The following is a 25,892-nucleotide window of genomic DNA, read 5'->3' as shown; positions in this document are numbered from 1 at the left end:
CTATTCATTGAATTTTTTGAAACTTAGTACTTAAGAGGAAAAGTATTGATTCTGTGTACATAGATTTGCAAAGGAAGAATGGAATTAAGGTCTTTTTCTCAACTCTGTATGTTCATTTTTGCTGGGATGAAGAGCCATGTGATTTCTGCAAACACAAACTCACAGTTTTGAGAAATGTAAAACCAAGCATCTGTGATAATACACTCTATATAGAAAAACTGCCCAATAATCTTACAGAAACCTCTGGAAGAGCATGACATGGTAAATGAATTAATGGAATTCATTTATCAATCAATCAATCAATCAATAGGAGACGCAATTTCAATCAAAATTCTGATTTAAATTTTAAAAATCCAATATTTAATTAAAAAATAATTCATGTTTATCCACTCTGGTATGGGGCAGGTCATATCTTGCATTAAGCACCAAAGGCATATGTTTTATTTCCCTGATCCAAATCCATAGGCAAGTATTTTATTCATCTAGTTGCAGCCAACTGAATTGTGTATGCTTCTTCCAAGTACAACATTCATAAATAGAGGTTGCACAGCCTACAGAAATTTTCCATCCAAAATTTACATTAATTTCAGAAGGCTTTACTTATTCTCTCTAATGTTCTCCTATAGGACATACCCATTTGGCTGACATTAGGCAACAGCAGACTAGTTTCGTCCCAAGCATTGACAATGTTTACAGGGCATCACAAACGGCTACAGACTGAGCTATCTCCAGCCAAAAGCCCTCAGGCTAGCCTCCAGGTAGCCTAGCTCCCAGGTACACATGGACACCTCCTGAATTCAAATGTGATAAGTAGCACTCATGGCAGGAATTTCAACCCAATAAGCAGCTGTCATCGCTGCCAGGTTAGCCAGTGTATAAAAGAGAAGTCTGCTATGCTCCTGAGGTCGATCGTCCTTTTGCTATGATCAAACTTATTCTCAAGAACAAAAATACAGATTTTCCATTTTCCCTCACTCCTGTTATGTTTAAATGGGCAAAGCACACTAGGGTCCTTCAACTGGCAACCACAAAGGGAGTAGGTTGCAGGCCTTGACCTTGGCAGCTGGGGAAGATCGTGAAAACCCCTTCTGGGGACAAACTTGGCAAGCACCAGACCATTTGTCTGAGGAAACTCCCAGGTGATGGAGAGACTGATCAGACCCAACTCAAAGTTGCAATGCCCACCCATGTGAGGGAATCTAGGTTCTTGCCATACAATAGCCCATTGGTGAGTAATTGTGCTTCTGCCTGCAGAGTGCCCAGGACCAGGATAGTCAAAAGAGCTCTCAGCACAATTGGTGAACGGCAGAAGAGACTGCTGACAGGAACTGGCTGGTGCAGCTGCAACAGGCTGTGCCCAGGGACCCACAGGTACCCTCTGTAAGGCTTAGTCTGGCAAAGAGCTAAATTGCTCAGTGGGATAGGTAAGGGTCATATTAAGCCAAAAAGGGGGACACCCCTGACAAGTATGTATCAGGAATTTAAGGTACTGGGTGGAGGAATTGGATAGCTCACAAAAAAGAAGCTAGCTTTCTTCTCTTGGTCTTCTTGGCTATGTTATAAGCTAGAAATGGGGAAGTCATACCCCTGGGCAGGAGCAGCGACTGGGAACTGCTTTTGACTCTTAATAGTTATGTATTAAAGAACGAAAACATTTGGAAACTGAATATGTTTCATTGTTTTTGGCTTGGTATGTAAGATTTGATTGCCCAAATATGTTGCGTGTTTTTCTCACTTCTGAGAAAAAGAGCCTCATGGACTTAACTTGGCTGAAGAGTGGCTGTGAGGGACAAGGAGAGTGGGGCAAACGGACCTCGTTTTTTCCTACCACTGGATCATCTAACTCAGAGCCCAACAACCAGACTGATTACTAGAATTTGGTTCAATATTGCAAACTGCTAATAGAGGCAATCAGATACAGGAACCCAAGGCAGAAAAATATAGCCAAATTGTACCAAGTGTTTCAAAAGGCAGACAAGCCCACATCTGAGTTTTTTAAAGCATGCTGGGTGCAGCTTTAATGTCTTGGATCCTGAGGCTGAAGAGAATAGAAGGATATTGACTATACTGTGTATGGGTTTATGTGGGTAACATAAGGAAGGAATTGCAGAAGGTTAAAAGTGAGGAAGTTGAGTTAACCCCTAAGCTATTTAAGATTGTATATCAGTTTATGTCAATAGAGACCAAGAAGAGGACAGGAAAGTTGAGAGAAGGCACAGAATGCAAGTGATGGCATTGCAGGGGGTGATGGGTGCCCAACCAAGAGTGTGTGCATGTGCGGGGGGGGGGGGGGTCATTGGGATCCCACATGGAAAGAATGCTAAATGGATAAAGGATTCAAGTGAGGAGGGGGGCGGAGCGAGCTCGGATGGATTCTTACTCCTCCTGACCATCAGGAAAAATATGATTAAAATATACTCAAATTAAGATCAAGACATGTTGAAAAATGCATGAAATGTAAGTTTAATCTTTGTCTATTTCCTGGGAAGATTTGAAACACAGACATGGACTAAGAGCTGTTTTTGTAATTTGAAACTGTTGGGCCTGGTCCAGAGTAAGCTGCATCTCAGATGTTTGTGGATTGAGAAACAGTGTTTATGTTATAAACACCTCGGCCACTTATTATAAAAACCTTAAAAGCAGCATGAAGAGCAGAGAAAAATGGTGGAGGTTGTTTTTCTTAAACAATTCTTGTTTTTCTTGAACAATTGATAAGAAGAGACTTTCCTCCCTCCCCCTGCACAGCTGGAAGGCTGAGAAAGTGCTGAAAGAGAAAACATTTGGACAGCGCTGTAAGGGATGTATATCAAAGTTAATTAATGTCCCAGGATTAGCTTCTCTGCACTATTTTGTTACTACTACAGAAATAAGAGATAAGAAATAACGAGAAAATAAATAAATAAAAAGAGGAAGTGATGTATGGTTTGAGAAAGAGGAAGACTGTATTTTGTTGATACTAATACTAATACATCTGCTGGCTAGATGTTAAATTGCAGCTGATGATCTATATACTGTTTGAAAGTTTAACTGCAATTGAGGACTGCAAATAAGATATCACTAAATTTAAGAGCTCTCTCCTCTTAGCTGAATGCTAAAGAACAACTGTCGACTGTATGTCTAAACGTAGCAAGAGTGCAGATAGTGTGAGACAGGAACCTAAAGAAGCATTTGGCAATGGCCTAAAGTGAAATAAGATCCTTCTCATAAACCTCGCCCATCGGATTTGTGGTTGAAAAGAGTAAAGAAAAGTTATGAAATGAATGGGGAAAAGAGAGCATCACCAGAAAAATCAACGACCTCATCAACACAACCAGACAACTCTAATATAATTCTACAGGAATTAAGAGAAATGAAGGCACAAATGAAGACAGATTTAAAAGATATGAAAGATGAGATGAAGAATGATTTGAAGACATTAGATATTAAATGGATAATATGGATGGGAGAATAAAATATTTATCTAAACAAAATCAAGAGAATCTTCAAACCATTACCGGAGTGAAAGCTCAGATGAGAGAACAAGACAAAGAGTTTAAAAAAAAAAACAGATGACCAAGATAGACCAGGTTTCTAAAAGTGTGACTGAGATTCATGATAGACAATGAAGAATGAATTTATGCCTCAAAGGATATCCAGAGGATGGGAAAGAGAATGAAAATAAATTGATTCAATTAATATTGGATTGGGCTGAATCTATTCTTCCAGATGTTTCTTTTATAAGATATATTGATACAATACATAGAGTTGGCCCAAGAAGAGCTGGAAGAAAAACACTGAGAGACATTGTGGTCCGATTCTAGTAGTGTGCAAAAAAAAGGACAACTGATACAGAAATTATGGAATATGACATCAATTATGCTTGAAGGTCATAAGCTTCAAGTCTTTCCTGATTTATGTAATGAGACTTTGCAATGGAGGAGAGAGATGTTCCAAGTCTGCCAAATATTAAGGTAGAATTCTATAAAATACAGTTGCGGGTTTCTGATTTTTTTGAGTTTTTCATACAATGGAAAATATTACGGAGTTGATACAAAGGAGGAAGCATTGGAATTATTAAAGGCACTTGGAATTATTCTTGATTATGAATATGCAGCACAAATGCAAAAATCAATGGATATGTCTACATTTTCAAGAAGGAAGACAGAGAAGGAGAGAAAAGATTGGGAGGCTATAGCAGCAGGAGGTTTAGGTTCTCCGTAGAGATAGAATGGAGATTCAGAAGAAGGAAGTATTAAGTGTGAAAAGATAAGAAGATCTATATGTAACAGATATAGAATATATAGTACTTTGAATTGTGGTGCTGGAGAAGACTCCTGCAAGTCCCTTGGACCACAAGGAGATCAAACCAGTCATTCCTAGAGGAGATCAACCCTGACTGCTCTTTAGAAGGCCAGATATTGAAGATGAAACTCAAATACTTTGGCCACCTAATGAGGAGGAAGGACTCACTGGAGAAGAGCCTAATGCTGCGAACAATTGATGGCAAAAGAAGAAGGGGACAGCAGATGATGAGAATTTTAACATTCAAATTTAATGTTACTGAATGTCTGTTCTTTAATAGATAACGTTTTTTTTAAAGCCACAATAGCATACCTATTACTTTTAGAGCCAAACTTTAACAGGTTAGGGTTCTAAAAAGTAGTCTGATGATTCATGTTGGCAGTGATGAAATGCCTTTTAGGCTGAGTGGTTGCAATCAATATAGGGAATAAATAATTAGTATATTTATTTCCTATATTGATATATAAATAAGGGAGTCAGCATTGGAGTTGAAGGTACCATAAACTGAGGAATCAGAGTTGAAGGTCTTACGTAGCAACTCCAGAGCCCTGGTCCTAACATTGGTTCTAGGAATTTCATATAAAAGTTATTTCTGAAATTCCAGAGGAAATGTGGTAAATGTGGTAAATTTCCAATACATTTTATTAAAGCCCTTCTCCACATCCAGACAATGGCAGCTGTGTCTATTCTATCCATATTTAATACAATCAGATCCACAACCATTCTACGATTATTAGCCTCCTCCCTACACTACTTTAATATTTATTTATTTAAAACATTTCTATGCTGCCCCAAGGATACATAAATACATAAATAATGACACTATAACAATTTTAAAAAATCGTTTAAAAACCCCCGGTGCATTCTCGGCTAAAATTTTTAAAATCCTAATTAATTCAAATAATTTAACAATTAAAATAAGTTTTAAATAAAAAGGTCTTAGCCTGGCGCCGAAAAACAAATAACGACGGCGCCAGGCGGACCTCTCTGGAGAGCGCATTCCATAGATGGGGTGCCACCGCAGAGAAAGCCCTCCTCCGGGTACTCACCCTCCTAATATCATTCACAGAGGGTTCCTGAAGAAGGGCATCTGTTGCTATCTCAAGGGGCGAGAGGGCATATATGGGCGCAAGCGTTCCTTTAGATATCCAGGTCCTAAGCCAGGCAGTCGTTTTCCAGGAAGGGATGGAGCTGATGTATCAGCTGAAGCTGAAGGAAGGCGCTCCTCACCACTAACGTCACCTGAGCTTCTAGAGACAGCTCAGGGTCAAGGAGCACTCCCAAGCTGCGAACCCTGTCCCTCAGAGGGAGTGCAACCCCATTTAGGACAAGGCCCAAGTCCCCCATCCCGAGGCCCAAGCCACCCACCAACAAGACCTCCGTCTTGTCTGGATTGAGCTTCAGTTTATTGGTCCTCATCCAGCCCATTACCTTGGCCAGGCACCGGTTCAGCACAGCCACTGCCTCACCTGGACAGGTGGAAAACGAGAGGTAGAGCTGGGTATCATCAGCGTACTGATGATTCCACAGCCCATACCTCCTGATGACCTCTCCCAGTGGTTTCATGTAGATGTTAAATAGCAAAGGGGACAAAATAGACCCCTGCGGAATTCTGTGGCATAACTGCCATGGCACAGAGCCATAGTCCCCCAGCACCACCTTCTGAAATTGGCCATTGAGATAGGAGCGGAACCACCGCCATACAGTGCCTCCAACTCCCAATCCCACTAGCCTATTCAGAAGGATACCATGGTCGATGGTATCGAAAGCCACTGAGAGGTCCAGGAGAACGAACAGGGATGCACTCCCCCTGTCCTTCTCCCTGCACAGGTCATCGTACAGGGCGACCAAGGCAGATTCAGTGCCATACCTGGTCTGAAGCCGGACTGAAATGGGTCCAGATAATCAGTTTCATCCAAGAGTGCTTGGAGTTGTCCCACCACCACCCGCTCTAGCACCTTGCCCAGAAACGGGATGTTGGCCAGGAACGGGATGTTGGTCTATAATATGTATCACCTAATCTGGCTGGTAGTAACAAATTTTATTTTCCTGGGCTCCAAGATCACCGCAGATGGGGACTGCAGCCAAGAAAATAAAAGAAGCTTGCTCCTTGGGAGGAAAGCAATGACAAATCTAGACAGCATACTAAAAAGCAGAGACATCACCCTGCCGACAAAAGTGCATATAGTTAAGGCTATGGCTTTCCCAGTTGCAATGTACAGCTGTGAAAGTTGGACCATAAGGAAGGCTGAGCGCCAAAGAATTGAGGCCTTTGAAATGTGGTGCTGGAGAAGACTCCTGCGCGTCCCTTGGACTGCAAGGCAATCAAACTGGTCAGTCCTAGAGGAGATCAACCCTGAATGCTCTTTAGAAAGCCAGATACTGAAGATGAAACTCAAATACCTTGGCCACCTAATGAGAAGGATGGACTCACTGGAAAAGTCCCTGATGCTGGGAACAATTGACGGCAAAAGAAGAAGGGGACGGCAGAGAATGAGGTGGCTGGATGGAATCACTGAAGCAGTTGGTCTGAGCTTAAGTGGACTCCGGGGGATGGTGGAGGACAGAAAGGCCTGGAGGAATGTTGTCCATGGGGTCGCGATGGGTTGGACCCGACTTCATGACTAGCAACAATCTGGCTGGACTGTCATTGTAGCAATATCTCATAGTCTGCCAGGCAAAATTGTAGTTAGTATTTTAATACCAACATTAATTACCAACTAGATCAATAATTAGTACAGTGGTTATGATCTCTATCTGATTTTACATCTTTATAATTGACTCAGAAGCATGTACTGGAATAATATGGAGGAAGGGAAAGGTGACTATGCTTTACCTATCTTGAATGTGCCTGCAACTAGAGTGGTTAAGAGATAATCTGTTTTAAATATATTTGAAGATGGATTCAAACAGCCACAATGCTTATGTACTCTGCAAGACATTAACAATAAATAATTGGCAACAACTATGCTCCTCAAATTGCATACCTGGAAAAAAAGGAGATGCTTTTAATATCCTATTCTCTCACCAAGGATTAGCGCCTGAGTGCCTCTCTTTTCCTGCATCCTGCTCCTTTATAGCTTGTTGCATACTTGGAACTTGGTCTTCTCAATACTTAACAGCACTACTAAAATAACCGCAGGTTATTGGCCCGCCGGGCTTGCCATAGCAAGAAATGCTCCTGAGGAGAAATCCTCAGATGCAGCGCTTATTCCAGAAGGTAACGCCTGAAGCACGTTTAGTACGTTTCCTCTGGAAGCGGGGGGCGGCTGGCGAGCGAATGCCAACGTGGGTCTGAACGTCACAGCAAAGCTTTCCCTGTCTGGGCTAGTTAAACATGACACCCGTCCCCATCGGTGAACGTTCCCGGGTCTTAGCGAGGGCTACAAAGAAGGAGAATCCCTTTTCAACAAACTGCCTCGGTAGGTAGGATGTCGGGACTGTGTGGGTGCAGGAGCGCTGGGGTGTGATGGGGGGGTCCTTCTTTCCTCTTTGCCCTGCCCCATGCCCCCCTTGATGGGCGACTGACCCGCCCCAGGCATGCCGACAGCCCCTTCCCCAGAAAGCCAAGTGGCAAGAGAGAAGACGCCTCTGCTTGTTTAGGGCCCAGAGGTTGCGGCCGCTTCCCTCACCGTCGGAGAGGCGCCGCAGAATGGCCGGTAGGCAGGGAGGAGGTGCCGTGTCCTGCCTGGAAGGCCTCAAAGGGCAGTTGAGCGGCGGCGAGCGCGAAGAAGACGAGGAACGGCGACAGGAAGGAGAGGCCCGCGGCCCCCGGGGCAGGCGCCATCTGCGGCCACGGCGAAAAGGAGCGGGCGTGGGGTTCGCCCGCCGGAGTGGGGGGCAGGACCCGAGGGGAAGGGCTCATCGAGGCTGGCCCTAGAAGCGCAGCAATAGGAGGCGGCCAAAGCCCGGCGAGACCGCTTGCTTTCTCCAACACCGGAAAGCGCCGTTACTGTTTCAGTGAAAGGAGCCGCTTCTGTGCTAGTCACCGCCAACAAAGAAAATGGTGGCGAGAAGCGTTCGCAAAACGGAGGTGCCGTTGGAAACACTTTCAAGGACTTTTGAATATCTTTGATTCAGGACGCATTTTTAATTACAGCCTGTGATATAGAAGGCACTGTTAGTTGTATTTTTATTTCTTCCTTCTGGTGACCACCTTACAAAAGACAAGCTGGAGCTACCTAATTTGTTTCGCGTAATAGTTATTAAAAGTAAAGGAGCTCTCTGCATTTCTTAACCCAACTTCCCTTCTGTGTCTTTGGCACGCACGGGGTGGGGGAGTAATAAAAATTGAACAAAAACGGTAGGGATGTTACAGGTTTAGTCATAGTGTTGCCTATCACAGCACCCCAAAACACCCCAAAAGTAGTTGGCCAGAGGGAGGCCTTCTGTTTCAGAAGGGAGGGGGGATAAGAACCAAATGAACTTTGTATAACCCACCGCTAATAAGCCAGCGTGACCTCAATTACAGTAATCAAGGGGACAGTGGAAACTGGTTCTAGCCACTATGAAAGTTGCAAATGTGCAGGGAGTAAGAACATGGCAAGCCTGTGTGAATCTCGAGCAGATAAGAAATAGACATGAGAAGTCAGGTCCTTGACATAAGAAAGGATTCCTTGAAGCTAACACTAGGGGAGGGGGTGCATTCACTATTGATACATTAGATGTGTATTCGGTGACCTAATTGCTTATGTAGAGTATAAAACGCATGTACTGGGGCACAACTTTCAAGACACTACTTTTGGGCTGTGTATCCCCTTTTGTCTCCCTTTATTCTATAGTTCACTAGAATAAAGCTTGTTTGGCTCTAAGAAGCAGGCTCCTTTTGACTCGGGATCTGGGGTCTACCCAGGCTTGCCCTAGCTGTTGACTGGCTGAGTTTGGTAACAGTAGGACACAATTGTGTTCGGTAGCAGTTGATGAAGAGGACCAATGCTAATACCCTTGACATCCAGCTAGATGTTTAATAAATCTTTATTTGCTCTACACTTTACCAGAATCTAGAATATTTGCAGTATTGTGTCTAATAGAACTTAAAATTGCTGGGAGTACAACAGTAAGATTTGGAAACTAGATAATTCAAACTCAAAATAGCACCCCTTTAACATTTTTGATGTGACATACACCAGAAAAAACAGACCATTAATTCTGACATTTAACTGAATGATGGCTTCTTGCAGGTGATTACTCAGCATTTGCTTACAGATTAGGCTTTTAACCCTAGTTCATTTATGCAATTTTACAGGGAGTCCAGACAGTGTTATTTTCCATTCATAGCTTTTCCCCAGTTTTCCACCATTTTTTCTTTCAAGTGTAAAATTCATTTTAAAAGATGTAATCGTTACATCCCCCGCCCCTTAAGATCTGAATTTGAGGTCCTTCTTCTGGATTCCTCCTTGAAGGTTAGGAGAGTGGCTACCTGGAAAATGGCATTCTCTGTGGTGGCATCCCAGTTATGGAACATGCTCCTCAGAGAAGTGTGCCTGGCACTGACACTTTATTCTTTTTGGTGCCAGGCTAAAACCTTTTTATTTTCCCAGTATTTTAAGGTTCAAATTGCTATTTCAATTGGAGTTTTACTGTATAGAAATGATGCTGTGCTTTACTTGTTTTAGTGTAAAACTATCCTGAGATTATTTGGTATAGAGGTTTTAAATAAATAATATTTATTAAAGAGAACAAGCTTAAATTCTTTAGTCAAGAAGGTAAATATGACCTACTAGTTATAACTTACCTGTTGCAATGACTCTGACAGGTAGAAAATAGCAATCAAATGATATACCATGCTCAAAAAAGAAGAGAAACATGAGAATGGGGGAAAAGGCACTCTATGTTAAAGGTATACACACGTGCACAGACATTCAAGAAAAGCTTTCCAAAAGCAATTTGCAGATATTTTAAGGAAGCATGAAATAATGGAGGGGTGTCTGATCTTGGCTCTCTTCTGCAGAAAATTCCTGACTCAGCAAGGCAGCTTTTTTTTTTTCCTTCAGAGGGTGGAGGAAGGAACAAGAGGAAGTTCATCCTTGGCTTCATTCTGACCTACAGGAAAGAGCTAGATTCATAGAATAGTAGGGTGGGAAGGAGCCAAGGAGGCCATCAGGTCCAGCCCTCTGCTGGTGCTGGACCCCAAGTCACATCTCAGATGACTGTCCAGTTCACCTTGAATGTTGCTAGTATGGGAGAGCTGACGACCTCATCTATAGGCAGACATATTTCTCTTGACAGTTTATTTATTTAGCGAGCTTCTATGCCGCCCCATTCGCCGAAGCCTCGGGGCGGCTCAGAACAATTGGGAAGGTTTTCCCTGGTGTCTACCCTGAACCTGATGTGCTGCAGTTTAAGTTTCTTGTTTGGTGTCTTGCACTCAGAGATGAGCAAGAATATCCAGCATGCTGTACAGCAAGAGAAGCTTACTGTTCTCAGAGGTATGGCAGTACTTTTTCACACCTTGTGAAATTCTAGGTCAATAATAATAACCTTTCATTACCTTTTCTGTTTTACTGATTCCTAAATGACCTGTGCATGGGATGTCATGTGCCAGACTAATCACGGGCTGTCTGTATATTTTAGGAACAACCTGTTGTTTTACAGGTTCCAAATCTTACTTGGTCCCTTTTGGTTTCCAAATCCTGTAAATTAGCTCATTTTCCCATATGAAATTGTCTTATTCAGTATCAAGCTCTTTCTGCCTGGCTTTCTCTCTTATGTTCTCTAAGGTCTGCCTTAATCTCTTCCTTAAATTCCTCTGAGTTTTTATTTATTTCACTTTATCCTTCTTGGGACATTTCAACAGTACTGTCAGGTGTTTCTGAATCTGTGCCTTTCCCTTCCTCCTGCAATGTATCAATTGTGTCTGTTGCTAAGATACCTAGGGGCCAACTTTCTGGATCTGTTATTCACCTTGCAGCAAATCTTTTTTTAAAATTTATTTACATAAACAAGTACACAAAAAAATGTGAAAGAGAACAAACTAAAATGAACAAAGTTGCCAAGAGAATTCTATACAATACAATTCTATTCTTGCCAACCTATATATTCAGCCCACCAAATCTATCTTCCTGTCTTTCAGCACTTTATGAGAGTTTAAGAAAAAAAATAATACAACAGCATATCTTCCAATCACTTCAAATCCTCTACTGCTTTCTCTTCTTTTCCAAACTACCCTCGGATCCCATTAATCATACTGAGCATAATAAAATTTCCATTTATCATTGAATTCTTCTAATGGTTTTCTGTTTACACAGTTAACTTTGCTACTCCAGTGTATTCTGCTAGTCTATTTCTCCATTCTTCAATTGTTGGGCACTCCAATTATTTCCATTTTGTGATTCTTGCTGCAGTTGACATATACTTAAATAATTCTGACATATTCTTTGAAAAGGTTTCTGACACCATCTTCAAAAGCATATTCTTGGCACTCATGAGAAACTTAATTTTAAAGTTTTTCTGCATTTCTGCATGCATCAGTTTCCTTTTTTTTCCATTATTTTACAACACCAAATATGATAGAAAGTCCCATCCAATCTGTTACATTTCCAGCATTTTCCATTGTAATTCTTATATATTTTTTCAATATCTTTTGGAGTAATGTACCACCGATAAATCTTTTAATGCCAATTTTCTCTTAATGCTTGATTAGCAGTAATTTAATATGTTTCTTCCAAAGAGCTTCCCACTAGCACAGTGATACTTCTTCTCCATGATTCTGCTTCCACATTGATATATTTCTTATATTGCTAATATGCTTTAAATAATGTTAAGCAAGAAAAGTCTCCTACCACCTATAAAGGACACTTAACCAAGGAATCCTCATGAAACAGTCAGGTAAAATATTTCAATATCTGAAATAATTAAAAAAAGAATCATTACACAAGTACTGGAGTCATTGTAGTATTATGGCTTTTGATTGGGATTCTGTAGATCCAGGTCTGAGTTCCCACTTAGCCATGGAGCTCACTCCATGACTTTGGCCAGTCACTGATTCTTAGCCCACAAAGTGGATATGTGGATAAGATGGAGAGAAAAAAGAACATTATGTAAGATACCTTGTGGTCCTTGCAGGAAAAAGGTTGGCCATATATATATATATATATATAAAATAAATACTGTATGCTAAGCTGCAATTATCTTAATATGCTCAAAATCAGAGATTTTTTTTAACTGAACAAAATAGAACATGTATTTATTTTATGTGTGGACTAGCATACAAATATGTTAGAAATGGTTTTTGGTCAGTGGTTGGAAGTTTGTGCCTGACAATCTGCTGAGCTCCAGCAGGATTTGTGTTTCCTTTTCATACATCTGAAAAAGTACAAGACAACAGTGAATGTATACATTTCCTTTCAAATGGTCATATAACATTTGATCTTATAAACTTGAATTGGACAGTTTGACTATACAATCAGGGTGTGAAAATCATAGGGTGCATAAAGATTCTGTTAAATTTATATGGGCAACTATAAGTTGAAATGACAAAATATGAATGTTTCACAACATTTACCTGTTGCCAGTCTGCTTTTGTGCTGTGCTTATATCCAAGTAAGTGGCACATGCCATGAGCAACTGTTACCTGCCCAACAGAGAAAGCATTTCAATTATCACATAATTTTAACAGGCTGATAAAGCACAATGTTAGAGAGGACTAATGTTCACAATTAACTTCACAATACAATTTTATTCACTGAACACTGCCATCATGAACAAGCTGCTGTTTAAAAATTTGACAAAATAAATGACGTTGTGATTTTTCCTTTTTCAAGAGAGATAGAACAGTACAGTAGATGAATTTAAACAGACAAATGGATCTGCATGGTTTCCATGCAGGGCCTTTATAGCTGATATGGCTGGTATTTCTGTGGAAGCCCTGGCTGAGCTGTGGAACCGGGGGTTTTTAAACATTTTTTTAAATTGTTATATTGTTATTATTTATGTATTTATGTATCCTTTGTGAGCCGCCCTGAGGCTTTGTTGCAATGGGGGCAGCATAGAAATGTTTTAAATAAATTAATTAATAAATTAATACCCAGGCAGTTGAAATGATCTTCCCTCTGTGTTACAGAGCTTGTACCACTCTGTTATATATCCTGGAGCTGACAGCAATGAAACAACATAGAAGATGGCTTAAGTACATATGGAGGAAAACCCCTTGTGGATGCAATAAAACTCTGGTGTGTGCCAACAGTATGGTATATTTAGAGGCAGTGAAACAGCAAAGGAACAACTCATTGCCACTAATCAATCTTCCTTTGGCTGCCCAGGGGTGCATTTTACAGTTGTCTGTGGTCTATTGCACACTGGCCCTGAGGATATCTTGGACAATTCTGAGACCTGCTGTAATATATTTCCTGGGCAATTTCAGGAAAAGAAATTTCTTTCATCCATTGGGACTTAGACCCCAAAGTTAATGCAATTGAATCTATTGAGATACCCAGAAAACAGCCTGGTGGTTTTACTGGATCAGTGTCAATTGGTTCAGCTCAAAAATGTTGACAAGATTGGCCAGGTTCATGCAACCATTTCTGTATTGGATCCTTGCCTTAAAGGGGTTATAAGACAGCAAGGAATGAACAAGTAGCTCAGCCAGGGAGGTTCTTAATGCTTCCTTGTGAGAGGGAGTGGTCCTGTGTTGTCTGAAAGTGGCAGTAGAAAGCCCATTTCCAAAAATAAATAAATGAAAATAAAAAAAAAAAATCTTCCTTCATCTATGCTGGGAGAGACACAAGGGGCACATGACCCTGTTGATACTCCTCAACCTCTCAGTAGCTTTCAATACCACTGACCATGGTATCCTTCTGGGGCAACTGCCTGAGTTCAGAGTGAAGGCTTAGGTTGGTTCTGCACTTACATGGAGAGCTGTCTCCAAGTAACAGAGCTAGGGGTATACTGTTCAGCTCCATGGATTCTCCAGCATGGAGTTCCTCAGCAGCCTATTCAGACTGCCGTACTATTTAACATCTACATGAAAATGCTGAGTGGGGCCATCCGGAGCTTTGGCATCCATTACCATCAGTGTGCTGGTAACACACAGCTCTATTTCTCCTTTTCATAATCACCAGGTGACACCATGGGTGTACTAAAACAGGGTCTGGCTGCAACAGTGAAACAGATGAGGGGCAACAAACTGAAGCCCAATCCAGACAAGACTGAGATGCTGTTGGTGGCTGGTTCCTCTGACCAGATGGGGGGAAATCAACCTCTTCTAGATGGGTTTGCATTTCCCTTGGGAGGAGCAAGTATGTAGCTTTGAACTTTCCTTGAACCATCTTTGTCACTTGAGGGTCAAGTGGCCTCAGTGGCTTGGAGTGCCTCCTAAAAGCTCCGGCTTGTGGCCCAGGTCCCTTATCTGGACAGGGATACCCTGTTTTCAGTAATTCATACTCTGGTAATCTCTAGACTACAGCAATGCTCTCTACCTGAGGCTGCCCTTGAAGATTGTTCAGAAACTTTATCTTGTGCAGAATGCAGCAGCCAGACTAACAACTGGGACCCACAGATGTGAACTAGTTCTGGGCCACTTGCATTGGCTGCCTTTATGCTTCTGTGCTCAGTTCACAATGCAGGTACAAATTTATAAAACCTTACATGGCTGGGGAGCAAAATACTTGATACAGAGCTTCTCCCGACCACCATTTGTCCAGACACTCCACTCCACATCTGGGCCTTCCTCTGAGGGCCAAGAGAAGCTTGGGAAGAGGAAACAGTGACAGGAAGGGCTCTCCCCACTGCAGCCTGCCTGGCACAAACCTTGTCATCATTTGGCACCAAGTTAAGACAGCCCTTTATGCCAAGTCTTTAAAAAATATACTTGATTATCTGGGGCTTAACCATGACAATCAAGATATACTTGGTTATTGCACATGTTTTTCTTTTACAGTGCCATTCTTTACTGTATGTATTTAATTAATTTGCAAATTGAATTAAAATGTTTGAGTAGATTGGGTTATTTTCATTGTATTGTTTTTATGTACTATTGTAAATTGCTTATAGGGCTTTGGCTACTGGGCGGTATAGAAATAAAAGAAATAATAAAAAGAATAGAACACAAGGTAGTACTTCTGTTCAGCAATATATGTCAATGTCACAGCCATCTAGAATTAAAACTGTTTCCAACATGCTTCAGTTATTGGAATAATACAGCCAATATATTATCAGTAATATTTCTCACACTGAGCTTTGGCTGTAAGTTGGTATAGGTTTTATTTAAATAATAAAATTTTCTAAGTCAACTCCGTAAAAATCTGAAATATGATAATTGAAACGACACATACTTACTGTAAGAATACTGTTATAATCTTCTTTATTCTCCAGACACTGTTGATAGATATATTCTACTCCTAAAAAAATATCTCCCAAACTGTATTCATCTTGAGTACAAGGCTGTGGTAGCTCTCCTGCTTTCAGATTCTGTGAAGGAAACAGGTCCCAAAGTAATAGAAAAGTTACATACTGAACCATTCTGAAAAATAATGCAATTCTGAGCAGCAATACAAGTTACAACACATACATGTGCAGGAGTAGCATATGTTAGATGCCACTAGGCAGCAAAGAAATATAGTATTGTTTTGCAAACTCTCACATGGCACTAATAAACGTAGTATTTTGACCAGGGACACCTGCAATTCAATACTTGTTCAGCAATGTTCTCTTTGTGTAGGGCCAACAACCATAAATTATCAGTCTTTGCAGCACAATGTTTTAATGTTTACTCAGAAGTATGATTTTTTTAAATCTGCAAACTAGAAATTACCTTGACAGTTAGGACAAATGTATAATAATAAATGTTCAATATATATACCTGGGCATAAGGAATATTAATACCATATTGTATGAGGTTATTTGAATAAAAATTTTAGTGATGAGTAAAGTGCCAAACCCCGTCATGGATCACTGCCTTGTTGTGGCGAATGGGCTTGTGTAGTTCAATGAAGCTATGAGCTATGCCATGCAGGTGCACCCAAGACGGACAGGTCATAGCAGAGAGCTCTGACAAAAGCTGATCCACTGGAGAAGGAAATTGCAACCCACTCCAGTATCTTTGCCATGAAAACCCCATGGACAGTACCAAAAGGCAAAAAGATATGACACTAAAGATGAGCCCCTCAGGTCGGAAGGTGTCCAATATGCTACTGGGGAAGAGCAGAGGGCTAGTACTAGTAGCGCCAGAAAGAATGAAGTGACTGGGTCAAAGCCGAAAGGACACTCAGTTGCAGATGTATCTGGTGATGAAAGGAAAGTCCGATGCTGTAAAGATCTATAATCCATAGGAACCTGGAATGTAAGATCTATGAATAAAGGCAAGCTGAACATAGTCAAACAGAGATGACAAGACTGAACATTGACATCTTCGTGAACTCAAATGGACAGGAATGGGTGAATTTAATTCAGATGACCATCAGGTATACTACTGCGGGCAAGAATCCCTCCGAAGAAATGGAGTACCCTTCATAGTCAATAAAAGAGTAGGAAAAACAGTATTAGGATACAATCTCCAAAATGACAGAATGATCTCAGTTCGAATCCAAGGCAAACCATTCAACATCACAGTAGTCCAAGTCTATGCCCCAACCACTGGTGCTGAAGAGGCTGAAGTTGACCGGTTCTATGAAGGCCTACAACACCTTCTAGAATTAACACCAAAAAATGATGTCCTTATCATCATGGGGGATTGGAATGCTAAAGTAGGAAGACAAAAGATAACTGGAATAACAGGCAAGTTTGGTTTTGGAGTACAAAATGAAGCAGGGCATAGCCTGGTAGAATTTGGCAAGAGAATACGATGGTCATAGCAAACACTCTTTTCCAACAACCCAAGAGACGACTCTACACATGGACATCACCAGATGGTCAACACAGAAATCAGATTGACCATGTGCTCTGCAGCCAAAGATGGAGAAGCTCTATACAGTCAGTAAAAACTAGACCAGGAGCTGACTGTGGCTCCGATCATGAGCTTCTTGTTGCAAAATTTAGGCTTAAGTTGAAGAAAGTAGGGAAAAGCACTAGGCCACTCAGGTATGGCCTAAACATATTCCTGATGATATACAGTAGAGGTGACAAATAGATTTAAGGAATTAGATCTGATAGACAGAGTGCCTGAAGAACTATGGACGGAGGTTCGCAACATTGTACAAGAGGCAGCAACTAAAACCATCCCAAAGAAAAAGAAATGCAAGAAAGCAAAATGGCTGTCTGAGGAAGCTTTACAAATAGCTGAGGAAAGAAGGGAAGCGAAAGGCAAGGGAGAAAGGGGAAGACACACCCAATTGAATGCAGAATTCCAGAGAATAGGTAGCAGAGATAAGAATGTCTTCTTAAATGAACAGTGCAAAGAAATAGAAGAAAACAATAGAATAGGGAGGACCAGAGAGCTCTTCAAGAAAACTGGAGATATGAAGGGAACGTTTCATACAAAGATGGGCATGATAAAGGACCAAAATGGCAGGGACCTAACAGAGGCAGAAGAGATCAAGAAAAGGTGGCAAGATTACACAGAAGAACTATACAAGAAAGAGCTTAACGTTCCTGATAACCACGATGGGGTGGTCACTGACCTCGAGCCAGACATCCTGGAATGTGAAGTCAAGTGGGCCTTAGGAAGTCTGAGCAACAACAAAGCTAGTGGAGGTGACAGCATTCCAGCTGAGCTATTCAAAATCCTAAAAGACGATGCAGTAAAAGTGCTACACTCAATATGCCAGCAAATTTGGAAAACTCAACCGTGGCCACAGCATTGGAAAAGGTCAGTTTACATTCCAAACCCAAAGAAGGGCAATGCCAAAGAATGTTCAAACTACCACACCATTGCACTCATTTCACATGCTAGCAAAGTTATGCTCAAAATCCTACAAGCTAGGCTCCAGCAGTATGTGAACCAAGAACTACCAGAAGTACAGGCAGGATTTCGAAGAGGGAAAGGAACTAGAGATCAAATTGCCAACATATGCTGGATCATGGAGAAAGCTAGGGAGTTCCAGAAAAACATCTACTTCTGCTTCATTGACTACGCTAAAGCCTTTGTGTGGATCACAACAAATTGTGGCAAGTTCTTAAAGAGATGGGAGTACCAGACCATCTTATTTGTCTCTTAAGAAACCTATATGCGGATCAACAAGCAACAGTGAGACCTGGACACGGAACCACTGATTGGTTCAAAATTGAGAAAGGAGCTTGGAAAGGCTGTATACTGTCGCCCTGCCTATTTAACTTATATGCAGAGCACATCATGAGAAAGGCGGGGCTAGATGAATCACCAGTTGGAATTAAGATTGCTGGGAGAAATACCAACAACCTCTAATATGCAGATGATACCACTATCATGGCAGAAAGTGAAGAGGAACTAAAGAGCCTCTTGATGCGGGTGAAGGAGGAGAGTGCAAAAGTTGGCCTGAAACTCATCATTAAGAAAACTAAGATCATGGCATCCAGTCCTCTCACTTCCTGGCAAATAGATGGGGAAGAAATGGAGGTAGTGACAGATTTTATTTTCCTGGGCTCCAAGATCACCGCAGACGGGGACTGCAGCCAAGAAATTAAAAGACGCTTGCTCCTGGGGAGGAAAGCTAAGGCAAATCTAGACAGCATACTAAAAAGCAGGGACATCACCCTGCCAACAAAAGTGCGTATAGCCAAGGCTATGGTTTTTCCAGTTGCAGTGTATGGCTGTGAAAGCTGGACCATAAGGAAGGCTGAGCGCCAAAGGATTGAGGCCTTTGAGTTGTGGTGCTGGAGGAGACTCCTGCGAGCCCCTTGGACTGCAAGGCGATCAAACCAGTCAGTCCTTGAGGAGATCAACCCGGACTGCTCTTTAGAAGACCAGATCTTGAAGATGAAACTCAAATACTTAGGCCACCTAATCAGAAGGAAGGACTCCCTGGAGAAGAGCCTAAAGCTGGGCACAACAGATGGCAAAAGAAGAAGGGGACGGCAGAGAATGAGGTGGCTAGATGGAGTCACTGAAGCAGTTGGTGTGAGCTTAAGTGGACTCCGGGGGATGGTGGAGGACAGGAAGGCCTGGAGGAATGTTGTCCATGGGGTTGCAATGGGTCGGACACGACTTTGCGACTAACAACAACAACTAAGTGCCAAATGTTTTACTACAAGAATGCTTACATATAATAGTAGTAAAAAATAAAACTATTTAACCTGTTGACAATAGGAACTGTCTCCTTTATTCTCGCAGATTAATGCCACCTGGGGAAAAAGTACACTTTTGCCTTCACAGCATGTTCAAAATTTTAAAAATATCAATTTAGCTAATACAGGATCAGGTTACTTGTCTTCAGGTGTCACAGTTGTTGCCTAAAATCCCCCAAACTGAAGATTTTTATGGAAAGCCCTTATGTCTTTCAAGTCTTAACAACTATGCCCCATTCATCAAAACTCCTCTGTTGTTCCAATGTACCAATATTAATAACTAATTTGTCATGTGCACCTTCCTTGTACTCCTGAGATGAATATTTTAAGACTGTAGTGAGCTAGTGAAGAAATGTAAATAAGTAAATATTTACCTCATGGAACGGAAAAGATAACACATCAGTGAAGCTATTCTTCCCTCTGTAAGTCCAATTGAGGTGCCGTATGTACTTATTACTAACACAGATAACACCAAGGTCAAAGTTCTGCACACCCAAAATGCAACGCAGTTGTTCTATCCTCTCACGAAGTGGCACTCTTCTAACAGGAATGGCTTTCTGCAGGTTACGTATGATCAGGCTCATCTCATTCAAATATGAAGACAATATAGAATTCTGCAAAATAGTGCATTTTTTGGAAAGAGTTTTATTAGATATCAGTGATAATACCAGAAGCTGGAACACAGTAGAGATTAAACTTACTTCAGTATTTAAAATTATCTTACTCTACTTAACAGCAAAAGACTTTAACATATCTTCCCGCTCTCATCCCACATTCCCTGGGGTCAAGACCCTGAGACAGAAGGTGTGCGGCCTGGGAGTGATAGTCGGTTGGATAATGATATGGAAAATGATACCTAGAGAGTTCAGGAAAAGCAGACTGTGCTTTTCTAAATTCTTTAATTTAACATGCCACAAGACAGAGTTGCATTCAGTGAAATGATGCTGGACAGCAAAGCTCTCAACAAGCCAAGCAGAAAATGTCTTCCCTTTAAGACATCTTCCTCTGACATATGCTCTTTCATTTGGATATCCAGAGAGACCAAAACCCCCTTTAGAGATCTCCATATTTTAACTGTCTCTATATACCAGGTATAGTCTACATTTTGGTTTACTTATCCTAGAGAAATTGTTACATTTAATTAGTTTAGAGATAGGCCACTTGATGCCCACTCATCAGCCCAAGCCAATATGGACAATGGTTGGGGTGATAGGTAGTGCAGGCTAAAACTTCTAAAGGGCATTCAGTTGCCTATTCCAGAATTAGTTTAGATTTGGTTTTACCTTTTATGAATGACAAATTGCAATGTGAAACTGCTGAACAACTCATCAAAAGAGTCAACTTATTTGTGTTTTTTGAAATCACACTGTATACATTAATCAGTTCACCAATGCAGCAATTTCCAGAGGAGCAGCCATGTTAGAATGCAATTGTACCGGAACACTTGTAAGCCCCCAAACTCAGTTTTATAGGCATCCAATGATGACAGGAAAAGCAGTAGAAGTTATCTTTGTCCCATCCCCCGTCCTCTACCATTTTACACATTACTGCTACATTTTATTTTTATTAATTTACAATATTTGTATACAACGTGTTACATACAAGCAAATTACAGAAGGGAGAATGGTACTACATTATTAAAAGAAATGAATAAAAACACTAAATTAAAACAAGATAACATTAAAACCACGGTTTGTGAGCAAGCAGGCCTCATGGAACAAGATTGTTTTTAATAGGCACTAGAAACAGTGGAGTACTGGGAATTCCATAATTCTGGAGGCAGGGAATTCCATAGAAATGGGCTGTCATACTGAAGATTAATTTTGACCTGTGACAACATGTTGTCAGGAAAACGTAGCCTTCTTAAAATATCTTTAAGGGAGACAGTAAAATTCTTGACATTGATTTTAACTCTGTGGAGGACAAACTACCAAACACACATGAGTACAGCATATAAAAGTAGAGTAGAAACTAAACACACAATGGGTCAATGTATGAGTGAGGCTGGTATTAAAACAGTGCTGTTACAACCATGATCCTCTTTTCACCTAGGACACACTAGAAGGCAAATTTTATTTTAGCTTTGTTATGCACTGCCTCAGTGGCTTTTTGGAAAACAAATGCCACAGAAATCCTACTTCTACTACAAATAACATCAACAACTAGCAGTTACCTGTCACTGTACAGTTCCTGTCCATGACTCACTTTTCCATATGGGTCATCACTCACCTTATGCTAAATCTGGCTATACATAACACTTACCGAACACAACATACACACTAAAAATAGTCATGTGATACTTTAAAGACTAACACGTATTCTGCTGAATCTCTTAAAATGCTGTAGCCGGTTAAAAGAACCACCGCTCTGACCACAACAATCTTCGATAGCTGAAAAAGAACGATTACTCGCAATTATCTGTATTGTCGCTCTGTTTATAAATCAGCTCAAAAGGACGTGATCTCACACAGTTCTGATCAGCACTTCCGGTATAAAATCGCACGCGATTGTGCACCCTTTGTAAGAGACTATGCGAAAATTCAGTCTAATACATATGAAAATATGAGGGTCACAATGCCTATTGCGACCAGCAATTTCTTTCTTTTTTTGCCGGCCCTGGGGTTGTGGGCAGCCCATAGAAAACAATGGAGATTGAAAGAAAGAAAACATTGAAAGAAAACAAAGAGCTGATTTCCTCTTTTTAAAACTCGGGTCTTATTTCGTGTAAAAAGAGCTATTTTAATTATTGTCCTGCATGCTAATGCAGGCCATTATTGCAAGTTGTGGGGTACAAGTCTGAGTCTTACAACGCCCTGCGATATAATCTCCCGTTAATATTACAGCTAAAAGACAAATACGTGTTCTAGTCATAACTCCTTGCATACAAAACGCCATCTCAGACTGCAACAAAAATAAGTATTTAAATCGCTCTTTAGAACCCCTGCCAGTCCAAACACAGTATCCAATTGCAATGCAGAAGCGAGCTGTTACAATTGACTTGCATGCAAAAACACAGATGTATTCAAATATTTAAAAATGAAAAACAAATCCAACATCCTCCTCACATTTTCAACATGAAAAAGGGCCCAATTTAGAAAGAATATACATTTCTACCTATTAATTTACGGGCTGACCCGCCACCGTTTTTCCCGCTAGAACAGCCTTTTTAGCCAAGTAGCCTTCAGAGGGACTTGCACCGCAACTCCCAGAATTCCTATCCAGCAGGACCCAGGTTGGAAAAGGCTACACTAGAATGCTAGAATTCTTCCATCGTTTTCTTGGGGACAGCTCTCACTCTGTTTCTAGGAAGATGAAAATCATGTGCAGAGTTAACCTGAATCAAGCCCGGTTTTTGAATTACCGTATCGAAAAGCCGCTATACTCAGCGGATTCATGCGAAGCACCTCCCTGTCCACTTCGACCCCACCTAGCGAAACTAATACGGTATAACGTCACTTCCTCCTGGTCGCTTGGTTTGACGGGGAAGATCAAGAACGCAGCAAAATATCCTGTTCCGTGGGCAACTCTGACATTTCCTCCGTGTTTATGCCGAGAGAGACATTCTGAGACTTAAGGTAGGCTTAAGGGTGAGGGAAATGCACTCTGCATATTATCAGAGGTACTGTCTTTCTACCTGTTCCTAGGTGATATTCTAAGTTCGAGCCCTGCCCATGCAAGTCAGTTCTGGTGCGAGTTCTGGCGGTGGAACCTTGCATTAGGGCCCATGTGGGGAAAAATACTCTGCTAAATTGACTTTACTGGCTAAAGGTGCAGTCCCATGTCTGTGACTAGAAAGATGAAGTCCTCCTTCAATTGCTAGGTGTCCTTTTTTCTGTCTAACCGTGTGTAGGCTTGTGCCCTAAATGTGGGTTTGAATTGAGTAGGGACAGAAAAAGTATTCGGTTTGCTCACAAGTCACTTACCTGCCTTTGTTCTCAAGTCTTAAATCTGTTGTTAATACCTCAATTTAAAGGGGAACTCCCACATGTATTTAATCCATGCCTCATAAGAGCTTCTGTATAGAACATTCATTGTCTGCATCTTTTGATAGTCTCATTTGCCAAATCCAGGAGGACTTCCATCTTAACTTGCTTCGTACTCCAAATCTTGTATGCTGCCCAGTGCGTGGTGGATTGCTAGTTTCATTGTATACCAGGCAAACCTTACAAGAATATACCACTATCAACCTTCATGTGCTTGTTTAGAACCCACCCTGTGAATTGTTTCCAAATCTTCTAATGTAATTTTTTGATGTGGACAAAAGGCTTGAATACATTTCATCACTTTCTCATTTAATTCTCTCTACTTTCTTCTTTCTTAAAGCCTCTCAGATGAATGTTAAGACAGTGCTCACATTTTCTTGCTCCTCTAACTTATCTCTCCATTTATCTCTTTCTGCATATCATCAGCTCTCGCCTCTTGAAGTTAAAATTTTCATTTGCTGTTTTTTCTATTTCTGTAATACTTTGCTCATTTCAGCCAATGTCTCTTTGATTGGAACTACAGCTGCTTTCAAATCCATTTGCAAGTCTTTCCTTAATCATTTTACACCATATCATTTCCACTCCTCTGAAGTCTGATAACTCACTTTGTTCTTCTGCTTCCAAAAAAGCATTCAGACCTTGGTTTTGCTCTGGCCTCTTTCCTCTCATCATTCTGTAAGTTTATCCAAACATTATTTGTTTTTTATGTTGGTTTGATTCACATTTAAATGTTAACTATAGGAGGTAAGGAACAGTGGAGCCCAATTATGCTACCATCTCTTACAGCAGCAAGCCATGCCCCACTGCTTTCAAATATATCTGACTATAGGTACTTACCAGAGCTCAACTGCATCCACCGGGTCCTAGTAATTAGGCATTTCTTCCATCTGTGCTGTAGCCATCTCCTCTGTTGTTGTATTGCTCTAGTGTAGAGGGTTGACAAAACTAATTATGTCAACTGCTTGAATTCCAGGAATCTGACAGCCACCAACCTTATTAGCTGCAAAATTCCCAGGGCATTCTAGAAAATATCTGGATCCGTTATCCTCCAGGGTGGATACACTCAGAATATACACGCAAAATATATGTAATACCTCAGATTGTTTTATTTCTGGCAAGTATTTCCAGAAGCTTAATGTTCTCTTTTGTAAATTTTTAATGAGGTTGCATTGTACCATAAATATCATTGAAAATAATGCAACTTTGATCAAAGTCTACCCATGGGTCCATTTGTTGACTTGTGCTAGATTGGTCTTTTTCACTTAGATTTGATTCCTCTGTCAAGGAATGGAGTTTTGTAATCTTCATTTTTTGACCCTCCTCCCAAGTGGACTAGATCATATCAAAGTAGATAATATTTCCCCTCCCTGGCATCTGGAGAGCTGAGGTGTATATTTTTGCATCAACTGCAGTTAGACATATTTTTCACATGCAAAATTAATGTTATGGGAATATTCATTTTTTAAAAAAATGGCAAGAAAATGTTTCATGGATTTGTGCGGACAGGCTGATCCACCTATTAGTCAAAACAATATGTTTTCTGTCATTTTCTGCTTTGTATGCTAAATATACAAAAGCCATGCTGGATCAGACCAAAGGTTCATCTAGTCGGTATACATGGTGGCAAACCAAATGAGGACAAACCCCTCCTGCTGAAGCCTGCCAAGCTCCTCATCAGCTGGTGTATGCAGACATGCCACCTCTGGAGGAGGAAGCAGCACATAGCCAGTAGTCACAGATAGTCTCTACTTGCATGAACCTGTCTAAACCCATTTTAAACACCTTCTGCATTTGCGGCTATCACTACTTTTTTCTTTTCTTTTTTAATTTTATTGACAATCCTAAAAATCACAAACTTGAACTGCTTACCTTATAATTCAATCCAATATTCATTTTATTATACATGCAATAACTTCCAAAACTTAAGCTGATGAGCATTCCAGCCAATTTTCCACTTCTGTTCCAGGCAAATAGTGAATGCCATATTTTCATAAAATTATCTTGTTTTATTTCTGCTCTATATAGTGTAATCCTATTAGTCAATTTTTCCATTAATGCAACCATCCATATTTTGTTCAGAAACCTTTGTAAGGAGGGGTCTTGAGCATATTTCAGCTTCGGGCAATTTCATTCCAAACTGCTCCTATAAGTATTGCCACTAACTCTTTATTAGATAGATTTTCATTTCCATCCATAAATAATGAAAAAAGCAATAGAACTTAATTTGAAATTATTTTTTTCTTTTGTTCTATTTTCTAACCAATTAATTACTTCATGCCAGAATTCTCTTACCTTTGGACAAATTATACATGTGTGCTCTAATGATGCTTTATACCCACAATTTCTCCGACACATTTCTGGTATCATTCTATTAATTCTATTTCATAGGGCATAAGTGCCATTTGTGTACTGCTTTTAACACCAGTTCCTTAGATTTGGATGATTAACTGTCTTAATTCCCATATTACTTGTTTACTTTGTGACTTTGTTGTC

General features: G+C 40.7%; 3 protein-coding genes and 1 long non-coding RNA gene across 10 annotated transcripts in view; 2 read left to right on the top strand and 2 right to left on the bottom strand.

Annotated features, from left to right (window-relative positions):
• The window catches only part of POFUT2 (protein O-fucosyltransferase 2), a 39,051-nt gene extending 30,754 nt beyond the window's left edge, over positions 1 to 8,297 (bottom strand). The window contains exon 1 of one of the 2 annotated variants that reach the window (XR_006414909.1): positions 7,914 to 8,297. Coding sequence is in view for 1 of the 2 variants with exons in the window: in XM_044432021.1 (XP_044287956.1) it covers positions 7,914 to 8,146 (233 nt within the window). In the remaining variant the exon portion in view is untranslated. The remainder of the gene's footprint in view (positions 1 to 7,913) is intronic. The other variant, XM_044432021.1, reaches the window with a different exon arrangement.
• LOC123024376 lies at positions 7,531 to 15,328 on the top strand. The gene is made up of 2 exons (XR_006414910.1): positions 7,531 to 7,703; positions 13,343 to 15,328. It is a non-coding gene; the product is annotated as an uncharacterized LOC123024376 (long non-coding RNA).
• Positions 11,758 to 22,852, bottom strand: YBEY (ybeY metalloendoribonuclease). Of its 5 annotated transcripts, none has more exons than XM_044432023.1 (5): positions 22,778 to 22,852; positions 19,791 to 20,030; positions 15,556 to 15,687; positions 12,785 to 12,853; positions 11,758 to 12,585 (listed from the first exon to the last, which is right to left on the bottom strand). In XM_044432023.1, the coding sequence occupies exons 2-5, from the start codon at positions 19,998 to 20,000 to the stop codon at positions 12,499 to 12,501; spliced, it is 498 nt and encodes a 165-aa protein (XP_044287958.1). In that variant the 5' UTR covers positions 20,001 to 20,030; positions 22,778 to 22,852; the 3' UTR covers positions 11,758 to 12,498. The 5 variants fall into 5 exon arrangements, with proteins under 5 accessions (XP_044287958.1, XP_044287959.1, XP_044287961.1 ...); XM_044432024.1 differs by lacking the exon at positions 22,778 to 22,852 and adding an exon at positions 22,531 to 22,703; XM_044432026.1 differs by lacking the exon at positions 22,778 to 22,852 and adding an exon at positions 21,679 to 22,020 and having other exon boundaries at positions 15,552 to 15,687.
• Positions 22,853 to 22,871: 19 nt separating this feature from the next.
• LOC123024373 (minichromosome maintenance complex component 3 associated protein) overlaps positions 22,872 to 25,892 on the top strand; it is a 92,600-nt gene continuing 89,579 nt past the window's right edge. The window contains exon 1 of one of the 2 annotated variants that reach the window (XM_044432018.1): positions 22,872 to 22,991. The gene's annotated coding sequence lies outside the window, so the exon portion shown is untranslated. The remainder of the gene's footprint in view (positions 22,992 to 25,892) is intronic. The other variant, XM_044432020.1, reaches the window with a different exon arrangement.

This window comes from Varanus komodoensis, unplaced genomic scaffold, assembly GCF_004798865.1.
Source record: "Varanus komodoensis strain SLA01 unplaced genomic scaffold, ASM479886v1 scaffold23, whole genome shotgun sequence".
In the NCBI taxonomy this organism is placed as follows: domain Eukaryota; kingdom Metazoa; phylum Chordata; class Lepidosauria; order Squamata; family Varanidae; genus Varanus; species Varanus komodoensis.
This window is presented reverse-complemented; position numbering and strand designations above follow the sequence as displayed.

What these genes read in the sequence shown, in the direction of transcription:
- YBEY (XM_044432022.1), bottom strand. An exon ending in TATCTTTTCCGTTCCATGAG is followed by an intron (nt 15,688 to 19,790) that starts GTAAATATTTAC and finishes TTTCCTTCACAG; the next exon opens with AATCTGAAAGCAGGAGAGCT. An exon ending in ATTATAACAGTATTCTTACA is followed by an intron (nt 12,854 to 15,555) that starts GTAAGTATGTGT and finishes TCTGTTGGGCAG; the next exon opens with GTAACAGTTGCTCATGGCAT.